Consider the following 12,906-nt stretch of genomic DNA (forward strand, 5'->3'; position numbering starts at 1 on the left):
TCACTGGATAAAGTATTTGTCAGCCAGCCCTATTCTCAGTTGTAACTACTCCTAGCCTGCTTCCTAATAAGCTGGCCAAGCTATTGGGAAATGCATTGTAAATAAAGCTGATGGAAATCAAGCTGGTTAATTGGTCGGGGAAATTAAACTGTCCCATTTATCAGCTAATGCCTGTTAAGCATAACCCAGGAGTGGGGATAAAAACAACACTGAGAATTGGCAAGTGCTTGAGAAGATGGCTCTTGTTAATGGAGGCTCCCTCGGCACTGCTCGACATCGTTGGGCATGTTGTCATCCAACAATGCAGAATTTTTACTCGACTAGCAGAGTTCCTGTGGCATCGCCAGTGGGTAGTCTGGATTCTGGACCATGATTGAGATGCTTAGCTGCTAACCTGGCCTTCAAAAGCAGTGCTCATGTACTCCCTTTGGAAACACAGGGACTTGTAGCAGCTTGTAAGTTGCTGAGGTCAGGAAATTGCTAGGAAATTTCAGGCTTCAGAAGAACCTAGCCTGACTTTCTTTTGCTTTTTTAAAAAAGATAACTTTGTATCTTTAACAAAGTTTGGCTTCTTGAGTATAATGGGTGGAGTGCAATGGTGCATGGTAGGCAATAGATATTTAAATCTAGAAAATCCAAGTCTGCATTGTTTTATAAGGATAGGGCCATTATACCATTGTATTATTCTGCTGTTAAAGTGGAGGTTTGTGTCCCTTTAATGCTGAAACAGACTAATTGACTTCATGGAAATGTTAATTGGTATTCAGGCTGGCAATCAGAACCCTGGCTTTGTTTATGGGAAAGTAGAATAAGAGCCTGTGGATATTGTGACTCTGTTATTTTCTGTTCCAAGATCTTTACCGTACATTGCAAATGACTATCTTTGTTTCTTTATTTTATTGCATGTAACACTAAATTTTGCATCAGCGTGTGGCGGACAGGGAGTGTGCACATCTGTAAAGTTTTAGTAATATTAAGCAGATTGATAGATATAGAGATAGAACGGCAGACATAATTAGTTGGATAAATTAGGGATAGACAGACAGACAGACAGACTGACCGACACAGCAGGTTGATAAATATAAAGATATACAAAGAGACAGTGGGGGTAATTTTATCCTAACCTGTCCGGGGGGAGGCTAACGGGATCAGGTCTGCTGCCCGTTTTACACTCTGTCTGGTTTTATTCTCCACAGTAATATTGGGCGGCCGACCCGATCCTGTCAGTTTCCTGCCGGGCGGATTAGGTTAAAATGACCCCCGTAGATATGTAGGCCGGGAATTTCCTCAGAGCAGCTCCCGTTCCGCTGCCGTAACTTTGCCGGAAGTGCAGCACAAAACCCCGTTTACGTGCAGAAGTGGGGCTTCCCTCGGACTCCCAGCGGTGGAATGAGAGGAGCTACATTCGGACAGAGATCATTACATTGATTTATGGAAACACAGTCACAGCCTGACTGCCCCCCCAGCCCAGGGCCTTCACACATTTAAACTTCCTAAATGGATCGATTAATTAAACAGTGCAGCAGTGCTGAGAATTCTATCCATACTGACATTTATTAAAGGTTACGGTGAGAAAGCAGGTGCCAGCATCAGAGCAAACAGCTGTACATCTGGCTCCCAGCTACTGCTGGATAATGCAGGAATAATAATAACAATGATGATGATAATAATAGTAGAGCAGAGAAGGTTAAGGGAAGATTCGATAGAGGTGTTCAGAATCATGAAGGGTTTTGATAGTAAGTAAGGAGAAACTGTTTCCAGTGGCAGAAGGGTCGGTAACCAGAGGACACAGGTTCAAGGTAATTGGCAAAAGAACCAGGCAAGATGAGGAGAAATTTTTTTACACAGCGAGTTGTTATGATCTGGAATGCACTGCATGAAAGGGTGGTGGAAGCAGATTAAATAGTAACTTTCAAAAAGGGAACTGGATAAATACTTGAAGGGGAAACATCTGCAGGGCTATGGGGTCAGGGGAGGAGAGTGGGACTAATTGGATAGATCTTTCAAAGAGCCGGCACAGGCATGATAGGCCGAATGGCCTCCTTCTTTGCTGTATCATTCTTTGATTCAATGAAATTGGCCTGGAATGAATGAAATCTTCTCCTCCTCCTTTCTTTGCAGAAATGGAAGAAAGTTTGGGTTTTGCTCTACGGAGAGAGCACTTGCTCTGTCGCTCGCCTGGAGTATTTCGAGTTCAAGGAGGGCACGAGCGTGGCAGAAAGGCAAGGGACCAAAAAGGCGGAGAACAAGAAAGTCATAAAGCTCAGCGACTGCATTCGGATCGCAGAGGCTGTGGGCGAGAACTGCCCCGGCGAATGCCGGTCATTTTATTTAGAGACGATTGAGAAACTGTTCGTCTTCGCAGTCGAGTTGTCAGAATATGAGGCGTGGAGCCAGAGCCTGTGTGAAATGGCATTTCCGGTAAGAACACCGTGCCGGCCTGAAAAGTTTGAAAATAAAAATTTTACCTGCGGGATCTCTTCATGGAGTTGCTCGCGGTTAACCTGGGGCCTGCAGCTCAGTTCTGATGTTTAGCTCCTAACCTGTTCCTTTTAAAGCCAATCCAGGTAATTGTAGCAGGTTGTAAACTGATGTGGTCATTCACGGGGCAATTGTAACTGCTTGTAAATTTCAGGCTGCGGCTCATTGACTGGCTTTCTTTCTTTTTTAAGATTGTTTTGCAACTGTAGGAAAGTATGATGGCCAACGTGTGATACCTGGAGTGTGACGGATGTGCTAGATGCGATACACAGATAAGATATACAGATAAGATAGGTGGATAGATAGATTTACATTTGTCTCCCACCCAAACCATTTACTGCTTCGAGTGAGGCTATAGGGCATTCTGGGCCACAGTTTGATCCACAGATACCGATGCCACTGCAGCACAGCCAGTGCAATTCAAGGTGATGAGATAGGAAGTGCCAGCTTTCCTATTCCCTGAGATTGGACACCTCGCTACCTGCCTAGCGCCATCCAGCAATATGCTAAAGCTCCCTCGCCGAGGTTAAGTTATTTTACAGGTGTAGACAGCTTTTGTGTGTAGTAATTTGAGCTCCGGGGCCTGATTGATAGTATTAAAACATTCATTGGAGCAGGCCATTCAGCTCATTGGGCCTGTTCCACCATATTGTTAGCTGTGGTAGCTCTATCTTTGAATCCTCAACTCCTACTCTTTCTCTATATCCTCTTCTCCAAGTGGAAATGATCTCTTTTTAACCACCTCAACTGATTCTCTATCCATGCTCCTCTGAGGCAATACATTCCACATTGTCATAACCCTATGAAGGCATGAAGACACTTATCCTGCAGATGCCTGTAACTGGTCTAGTTCTAATTCTAAGATTCTGTCCCCTTTGCCCTTGATTCACCTACTAGAGGGAAGAGTCTTTACCTTGTCAACACTCTTCATTATTTACTTGAATCAGATCACCCCTTAACCTCTTCATCTCTAGAGAGTACAACACAACTTCACACAGCTCCTTCAACCCAGGCTCCGAGTGATTCCTTGCTGGACTCCCTCAAAGGAAGCTTGCGGTAGCACGGACGAATTTTCCACCATTGAATCTTTGTGAAAGGCAATCAGTATTCCTGTTGTAAGTTGAACTGCAGTGTAAGCCTGCAGTATTGTGTTTCTGCCACCATACACCTATCAGTGAACAATATAAATGGCAAAACTCCATCTTGGATTAGAGGACTTGAGGATTTTCTATTATACCCTCAGGGCTCCAGGCCTCAGACCAATTTTCCACCATTGTCACACGATTGAATCTGAGTGAAAGGCAATCAGTATTCCTGTTGCAGATTGAACTGAACTGTAAACTTTTAGAGGAACAATAACACAACATGGGGGTGATTTTAAACCCCAAGAACGGGTGGGTTGGGGGGCGGGTGGGAGTTGAAAATAGTTGAAAATCTTGGATCACAACCGCAAAATTTTCGGACTTGGCATTCCCAATGCAAAGCCTGTACTTTTCTGCTCCGACGTTAAACCCGGAAATAAAGCCGGGTTGTGGCCGCGAACCAATAAACAACTATTTTCAGCCCCCACCCGACCCCAGCCCATCCGCTCTTGGGGTTTAAAATCGCCCCCCATGTGTCTGACACCACTGGGGCAAAATGTAAACTATCTGTGTGTTCTGTTGTAAAAATTTGCGAATCTAAAATCTAAAAGTCTTGGGTCACTTTATTACAGTTGCAGATAATTATTTTTTAAAAAGGCAAAGAAAAGCAGTAATTTCATGCTGGGCTCTTCTGACCTGGAGCTAGAAATTTACATGCCCTCTGACGGCAGGTGTTTACAATTAGCTGGATTTGCCTATTTAGATCACTTTCCCTCAGGGAGTAGTTGAGCCGTGTCCCTAAGTGACAGGCAGGCCAGCAGCTAAACGTCGCAACCATTAGTGAGCAATGCCACGGGATCGCGGCTAATTATAGAAAAGAAACCCAGTTGGGTGAAGCACCTTGGATACTAAATAAAAGTATCGTTATTGAAGAGCTAGTTTAATTGGAAACATGAATGTGATAAGAATCTAGCCAAATCATAAAGTAGTGCAATCTTTTAATCAAAGATTAGCAGGATGGAGTGGGGATCAGGCTACGAGACTGTAGCTACAATTCTCTGACCTAGAATCGTAGAAGGATTACAGCACGGAAGGGGGCCATTCGGCCCATCGAGTCCTTGCGGGCTCTATGCACGAGCAATCCAGCTAGTCCCACTCCACCGCCCTATCCCCGTAGCCCTGCGCATTTTTTTCCTTTCAAGTATTTATCCAGTTCCCTTTTGAAGGCCATGATTGAATCTGCCTCCACCACCCCCTCGGGCAGGACATTCCAGTCCCTGACCACTCGCTGTGTAAAAAAGTTTTTCCTCATGTCACCTTTGGTTCTTTTGACAATCACCTTAAATTTATGTCCTCAGGTTCTTGACCCATCCGCCAATGGGAACAGTTTCTCTCTATCTATTCTGTCTAGACCCTTCATGATTTTAAATACCTCCATCAAATCTCCTCTCAACTGTCTCGTTCCAAGGAGAACGACCCCAGCTTCTCCAGTTTATCCACATAATTTAAGTCCCTCATCCTGGAATCATTCTACTAAATCTTTTCTGCACCCTCTCTAAGGCCTTCACATCCTTCCCAACGTGCAGTGCCCAGAACTGGACACAATACTCCAGTTGTGGCCGAACCAGTATTTTATAAAGGTTCATCATGACTTCCATGCTTTTGTACTCCATGCCTCTATTTATAAAGCCCAGGATCCCATATGCTTTTTTAACCGCTTTCTCAACCTGCCCTGCCACCTTCAACGATCCCTCTGTTCCTCTACCGCTTTTAGAATTGTGCCCTCTAGTTTATATTGCCTCTTGTCATTTTCCTACCGAAATGTATCACCTTGCATTTTTCCGCTTTAAACTTCATCTGCCACGTGTCCGCCCATTCCACCAGCCTGTCTATATCCTCTTGAAGTCTATCACTATCCTCCTCATTGTTCACTACCGTTCCAAGTTTGGTGTCATCTGCAAATTTTGAAATTGTGCCCTGTACACCCAAGTCCAAGTCATCAATATATATCAAGAAAAGCAGTGGTCCCAGCACTGATCCCTGGGGAACACCACTGTACACCTCCCTCCAGTCCGAAAAACAACAGTTCACCACTACTCTCAGTTTCCTGTCCCTTAGCCAATTCTGTATCCATGTTGCTGCTGCCCCCTTTATTCCATGGGCCACAATCTTAATAGCAAGCAACACCTACGCTCCTTTTTGAGTGTGGTTTTCCTGCTGGGAATGCGGGATCGGCGAACTTACTCTGGAATTTACAGCACAGAAGGAGCCCCATCCTTCCTGCGCCAACAAAACAACGATGGAGAGAGGTGGAAGGTGATAGAGACGGACCGAGACAATGAACGTGAGGTACAGACAGGAATAGAATAGAAAGCTGTAGAGCATATCAGGAAGAAATGAGGGAGGTGGATTCCCTGTAGTGAGATATTTTACTGATATTAATTTTTTTTTTCAGATGAATTGGGGTGATTGGCCAGCGCTTAGTAAGAATGATGGCATGCAACGGTCATGGAAGGTGAAGAATAATTCAGTTGCAATGGAGGAGAACACATTGTACAGCACACGAGCGCCAGGTAAGGGAGATTCCCTTCATCGAGTTTCCCCTTTATTTGTGTTCATGTACATTCTTGCGCAAGGGTTTGATAGGGTAGACATAGAGAAGATGTTTCCACTTGTGGGGGAGTCCAAAACTAGGGGCCATAAATATAAGATAGCCACCGATAAATCCAAGAAGGAATTCAGGGGTAACTTCTTTACCCAAAGAGTGGTGAGAATGTGGAACTCGTTACCACAAGGAGTAGTTGAGGCGAATAGCATAGATGCATTTAAGTGGAAACTGGGTAAGTACATGAGGCAGAAAGCAATAGAAGGATATGGTGGTAGGGTGGGAGGAGGCTCATGTAGAGCAGAAAGACCGGTATGGACCTGTTGAGCCGAATGGCCTGTTTTCTCGCTGTAATTCTATGTTATGTTCCTAGGCTTGAAAAAGAAAGAAAGAACTTTGCATTTATACAACGCCTTTCACAACCTCAGGACATCCCAAAAGGCTTCACAGCCAATGAAATACTTTTGAAGTGTAGTCACTATTGTAATATAGGAAACACAGCAGCCAATTTGCATACAGCAAGCTCTCTCAAACAGCAATGTGATAATCACCAAATCATCTGTTTTAGTGGTGTTGGTTGAGGGATAAATAGCAGCCAGGACAATGGGGAGAACTTCCTTGCTCTTCTTTGAAATAGCATCATGGGATCTTTTATGTTTACCCGAGAGGGCATACGGAGCCTCGGTTTAACAACTCATCTGAAAGACGGTACTTCTGACGATGCTGCACTCCCTCAGTACTTCACTGGACGTGTCAGTCTAGATAGATCATGTGCTCAAGTCTCTGCAGTGGGCTGGATTGCTAGACCTCATGTGGCCCACGGGCTATAGTTTGGACGCCTTTGGCCTTAGCATTTAGTTTAGAACAATGTGGCCGCAGGTTGTAGCCAGGAAGGAAAGTTTCACCTCACTGGTTTTATTTCTACTTTTTCTTTAACCTCTTAAAAGAAAGCATCATGGACTGTTGTTCTGATGAGAGGCAGCATCTTGATTTTTACACTGAAAGTCTTGTATAAAGAAGGAAAAGTCAATCAATCATAGCACTTGTATAAAGTTTCCTTTAGAAGAGACAATAAACTGAACTGTTCTTTCTCCATCTCTAACCTCCTCCAGTAATTCCCCGTCCCTCTGATTCTGGCCCTTTGTTTATCTCCCCCTTTCTTCACCGCACCATTGGCGGCCTGAAGATACAGTCGCTCATTCACTCCCAATGAAACCGTGACCGTGAGACATGGGGGGGTACAGCCCCAAACTAGCAAAACAGACAAATTTAGGAACCGCGTCAGAATGAAAGAACAAAGAGAAAGAAAGACTCACATTTATGTAGCGCCTTTTACGACCCCCAGTATGTCTCAAAGCGCTTCACCGCCAATGAGATACTTTTTGAAGTGCAGTAACTGTTGCAATGTAGGAAAGTGTTCAGTGCATGGAATGGTGCAGGCAAAATCCGTGGAGTCGTTTAAGAAGCAGTTGTGAGGAGAGGTTCTTTCTGAATAGAGTGGGTGGGAATGGGATGAACGACCTGCCTCATCGGCACCCATTGTGTGATGTGTTACCACCCCCCCCCCGCCCCAGGGAAATGCGCTCCATCGGTAAATTTGAACTGACGAGGAGCTTGAGAGAAGTTAAAAGTACTGGGCTAGATTTTGACTACTGAGAGGGGCCAGGCCCGGTTTTCCATGCCGCCGGTGGGCTGCGGGTGGAAAACAGGTGCCCAGGGCAGGCTGGCGCAACATTGGGCGGCCAGGAGTCTGGCCTGGTTTGTTAAACTGTAAACGTGAGTGGGGGGGCGGGGGGGTGGGGGGGGGTGCTGGTCTGTTCGCGGGAGGGGCAGCGGCCCAGGTTATTTTTGTGGGAGCGGGAGGAAGCACTCCTGCTCCTCCTGGCCCCACAGAATTAAATAAGAACTTGCCTTCTGGCTCCTGTTCGGCTGGACCACCAGCTAAAACCCGGTAGAGCGTGCCCCTCGTGGAGTGGGGGGGCCCCGATTTGCATATTTAAAGGGCCGACGGCCTGAACGAGGCGGGCACTTTGGCTGCCCCGGAGGTAGGCCCCTGCCAAGGCGGCGGCGGCCATCTTGGGGCTGCTACTGCCCCGTTCACACCGAAGTTAAAATCGAACCCAGTGTTTCAGTAAGAGATTTCGAACTCTGCGCCGGGGCAGTTTGGTGCTATTGCAATGAGCTATATTGGTTGGGCAGTGGAAAGATACGAGTTGAAGTTCACACATCGCCAAACCCACAAGCTGTTGATTTCAGCGGTGATGTCGGTGGCGGGAGTGGGAGCAGAGGGCCTCGAGCAGAGAGCAGGTGCTCCCGAACAGGGAAGGAGGTAAAATCGACCGCTCTCGTACAAGCCCTCGTGGCTAATCGAGGAACCACGTGGGGTGACCACTGCTTACCTCCGTAGCAAGGAGAGAACCTGAAAGGAGAAAAGGTGACTTTAAAAGAAATCGGGCTAAATTTAAAAAAAAAAAAAGTGGTTGAGTAACGCCGGAAACAAAGCATCTTTGTTCTTAATAGTAAGTCATAGTTTTGAGCCTCGTCAGTTGAAGGTGCTTTTGGCTTGTGGTCAACTTTTGAACAGAAGAGCCACAAGGAAAGGATAGACAGCATGTAACCATAAGGGCATAACCTTAAAATTAGAGCTAGGCCGTTCAGGGGTGATGTCAGGAAGCACTTCTTCACACAAAGGGGAGTGGAAATCTGGAACTCTCTCCCTCCAAAAACGCTGGTGAGGCTGGGGGTCAATTGAAAATTTCATAACTGAGATTGATAGATTTTTGTTAGGCGAGGGTATTAAGGGTGGAGGAACCAAGGCTTTTCCCGGTTTGCACCTATGTCCCCGTTCCCTGCAGTCAAGATTCAAACTGAATTTAAAGGTTTCCTCCTCCTACGTTGAGCTAATTGACCTCAGTCCAAGTGACAGTAGGACAGTTGCATTTTGCTTCATCGCCCTGGGGCTATGGAGAGGAATAATGAACCATGATACTGAGGTGGGGCTCAGTGGGCAGCACTCTTGACTCTGAGTCAGAAGGTCGGGGGGTTTCAGTTCCACTCCAGAGACTTGAGCACAGAATCCAGTCTGACACTCCCAGTTCTGAACTGAGGGAACGCTGCACTGTCGGAGGCGCCGTCTTTCGGATGAGACGTTAAACCGAGGCCCTCTAAGGTGGACGTAAATGATTCCATGGGCACTATTTTGAAGAAGAGCAGGGGATTTCTCCCTCGGTGTCCTGGCCAATATTTATACCTCAACCAACATCACTAAAACAGATGATCTGGTCATTATCACATTGCTGTTTGTGGGATCTTGCTGTGCGCAAACCGGCTGCCGCGTTTCCTACATTACAACAGTGACTACACTTCAAAAAGTACTTCATTGGCTGTAAAGCGCTTTGTGACGTCCTGAGGTCGTGAAAGGCGCTGTATAAATTCAAGTCCTTTCAAGTTTATTTTTATTCACTTTCTGTTAAGTGGTGACTTTAATTGTCAGTGAGCAAGATGCTCCCACGACCGTCACATGACTCGGGCGCAGGTCCCACAGAGTTATAGAAGAACTGACTCATAGTGGAGTGGAAATTGTGTTTCTTCTTAAAATTACATTCGCCTAAATGAAAATGTTAGGTGCCAGCGCCATCGTTACGTGCTGCTCTGGTGCATACGCCATTTTAAATCTGAATTGTTTGGCCCGAGTTGATAAAATATGAACCAGTGATGAAAGATTGGCTTCCCAGAAGTGCAATACTCATTGCCCCTTCCGCATAGAAGCACAGGTTAAAAATGCTCCTCTCTTTCTCTTTACACAGAGTGCAGAGCCCATTCTCTTCTGTTAGGCCTCGAAGAATGCCTGACGCTTTGCCTTGAAGTTGTATCATTGTGACGCTGAGATGCCTGATGTGCAAAATGCTTGTTCGTGGCCCAACTGTATTCTCCCTTCCACTGTCAATTTAATCTCCTGGATAATTTGGGAAGGGTGTGTGTGAACAGGGTTAACTCCACACCCTCACCCACCAGGGTACGGTAGTGTAACAGTTATGTTACTGGACTAGTAATTCCGAGGTCTGGACTAATAATCCAGGGAACGTGAGTTCAAATCCCACCATGGCACTTTGGGAATTTGATTTCCGGTTTTAAAAAAAAATCTAGAAAATAAAAAGCTGGTATCGGTATAAGTGACCGTGAAGCTGTCGGATTGTCGTAAAAACGGATTCACTGATGCCCGTTGGGGAAGGAAACCTGCTGTCCTTGCCGGGTCTAGGCCTATATGTGACTCCCCGTCCCACACCAACATGGTTGATTCTTAACTGGCCTGTGTCGTGTCCCAGCAAGCTACTCGGTTGTATCCAACCACTATCGGCACAAGGAGAAGGCCCACCACCACCTTCTCAGGGCAAGTTGAGATGGGCAATAAATGCCAGCCTGGCTAGCGATGCCCACATCCCGATAATGAATTAAACTACACACTCTGTTGCCAGTCTTCCCTTCCTCCCCCCTCACAGAAAACCCACCGGAAGACTATCAATACCCACCCCCTCACAAGGCAAACCCCAAGCACAGAGAGCAGAGAAGCAGTGAGACTCAAAACAATGGTGGGCACCCCATCCACCACCCTAAACATTCACTCCCTTCACCACCGGCGCACAGTGGCTGCAGTGTGTACCATCCACAGGATGCACTGCAGCAACTCGCCAAGGCTTCTTCGACGGCACCTCCCAAACCCGCGACCTCTACCACCTAGAAGGACAAGAGCAGCAGGCACATGGGAACAACACCGCCTGCACGTTCCCCTCCAAGTCACACACCATCCCGACTTGGAAATATATCGGCCGTTCCTTCGTCGTCGCTGGGTCAAAATCCTGAAACTCCCTTCCTAACAGCACTGTGGGAGAACCTTCACCACACGGACTGCAGCGGTTCAAGAAGGCGGCTCACCACCACCTTCTCAAGGGCAATTAGGGATGGGCAATAAATGCCGGCCTTGCCAGCGACGCCCACATCCCACGAACGAATAAAAAAAAAGTGCAAATGAAGGACAGTAGGGTGGCCATCTTTTGAGTCGCGCCCTCCCCCTGCCAGAGTTGGCGGGCCTCTCCTGCTTGTTTGTCCACAGATACCCTACTAGGGGTTTTGCAAGAACAAAAAAGCATATTTTCACTCCATCTCGAGAGAGAGCATGTTCAGAGATGAATAGAAACGAGATAGGCATCGGTTTTTGTTCTCTGTTTGACAACCTAGAGACAGCTTTCACGTCTTCATGTACAGCGTTTCCTACATGGAAAGAGTGACAGTGCAGGGCGTACGAGCGGCAGAGTGTGGGATGTATGAAACCTTCTCGTGCGTTTTATGGGAAATCTCCGCCGATTCGAGAAACGAATGCCGAGCTTTTGCTGATCATGCAGGCGGCTGTTGTTTGTCGGCAACAGGTTTCCTCAGAAAACGTCGAGTCAGCTCGGGCAAATGGCTGAAGCGGGGGGGGGGGGGGGGGAAAAAAAAAACAACGTTCAGACCGGTAGCGGGACCTTGGTCTTCCAACGCTTGGTCACAAATTCCGACGGCCTGGCTCCTGATGTGCAACCGGCCCGCCATCTTCCATCCTTCAGAGTGAACGGGCAGGGAATTTCGCGGCACGCACTCCCGGTGCCCTTCAGGAGCGACGCGTCGGAATTTGCTCTTGCAGCTCAACCACGAAGGACGTTCACTTTGGCCGAGGTACCGCGGGGGCTTTCCAGTCGCCGTGGAACCGTACCCGGTACAAGCTAACGGCTGTGACGTTCCTTGGAGGCGGGGGGGGGGGCGGGGGGGGATCCGCCGGTGTCCCACCGTATCTCCAGAACCTGCAGGAATACCAAGGGAGACCTTCGTTTCTGCCAAGTAAGTGTTAGCTTTGGCTCAGTGGGTAGCACTCTCACCTTTTTGAGTTAGAAGGTCATGGGTTCAAGTCCCACTCCAGAGATTTAGGACCATAGGAACAGGAGGAGGCCATTCAGCCCCTTGAGCTTGTTCTGCCATTCAATTACATCGTGGCTGATCTGTATCTTAACTCCATTTATCCGCCTTGGTTCTGTAACCCTTAATACCCTTGGCCTAAAAAACAAATCTATCAATCTCAGTCTTGAAATTTTCAATTGACCCCCGGCCTCAACAGCTTTTTGGGGGAGAGAGTTCCAGATTTCCACTCCCCTTTGTGTGAAGAAGTGCTTCCTGACATCACCCCTGGACGGCCTAATTTTAAGATTATGTCTCCTTCTTCTGGACTCCCTCCCCACAGGAAATAGTTGATCTTTATCTACCCTATCAACACCTTTGATCATCTTAATCATCTCAATTAAATCACCCCTTAATCTTCTTTAATCTTCATGTTTTCTGAGGAGGGAATTTCAGAGGCTGGTGGTGAGAAAGACTCTTAAATGTTAGGGGGGGAATAGGGGGGGGACAGGGGGGAAGGGGAGGCTAGACAATTTACAAATAAATAAGTGGGAGCCCTCCTTCCACCCAGTGTCCTGTGGAATTGATCTGTGCTGTCTCCTTCAAGTCTCTGGAATGGAGGCTTGAACCTACGACTTTCCTACATTACAACAGTGACTACACTTCAAAAGTACTTTGTTGGCTGTAAAGCGCTTTGGGACGTGCTGTGGTCATGAAAGGCTATATATAAACGCAAGTTCTTTCTTTTCTTTCTTCGGAATTTCAGCTGTTTCCTTGTCCTGCAGAACACCAGTGCCTGGTAGAAGCTGGTCT

General features: G+C 46.9%; 1 protein-coding gene across 1 annotated transcript in view; it reads left to right on the plus strand.

The window, feature by feature from the left end:
• The window catches only part of LOC137335695 (docking protein 2-like), a 46,101-nt gene that overhangs the window by 12,785 nt on the left and 20,410 nt on the right, over positions 1-12,906 (plus strand). The window contains exons 2-3 of the mRNA XM_068000996.1: positions 2,122-2,421; positions 6,019-6,136. Of these exons, the coding sequence (XP_067857097.1) occupies positions 2,122-2,421; positions 6,019-6,136 (418 nt within the window). The remainder of the gene's footprint in view (positions 1-2,121; positions 2,422-6,018; positions 6,137-12,906) is intronic.

The sequence above is a fragment of the Heptranchias perlo genome, chromosome 20 (genome assembly GCF_035084215.1).
Source record: "Heptranchias perlo isolate sHepPer1 chromosome 20, sHepPer1.hap1, whole genome shotgun sequence".
NCBI classification, from domain to species: domain Eukaryota; kingdom Metazoa; phylum Chordata; class Chondrichthyes; order Hexanchiformes; family Hexanchidae; genus Heptranchias; species Heptranchias perlo.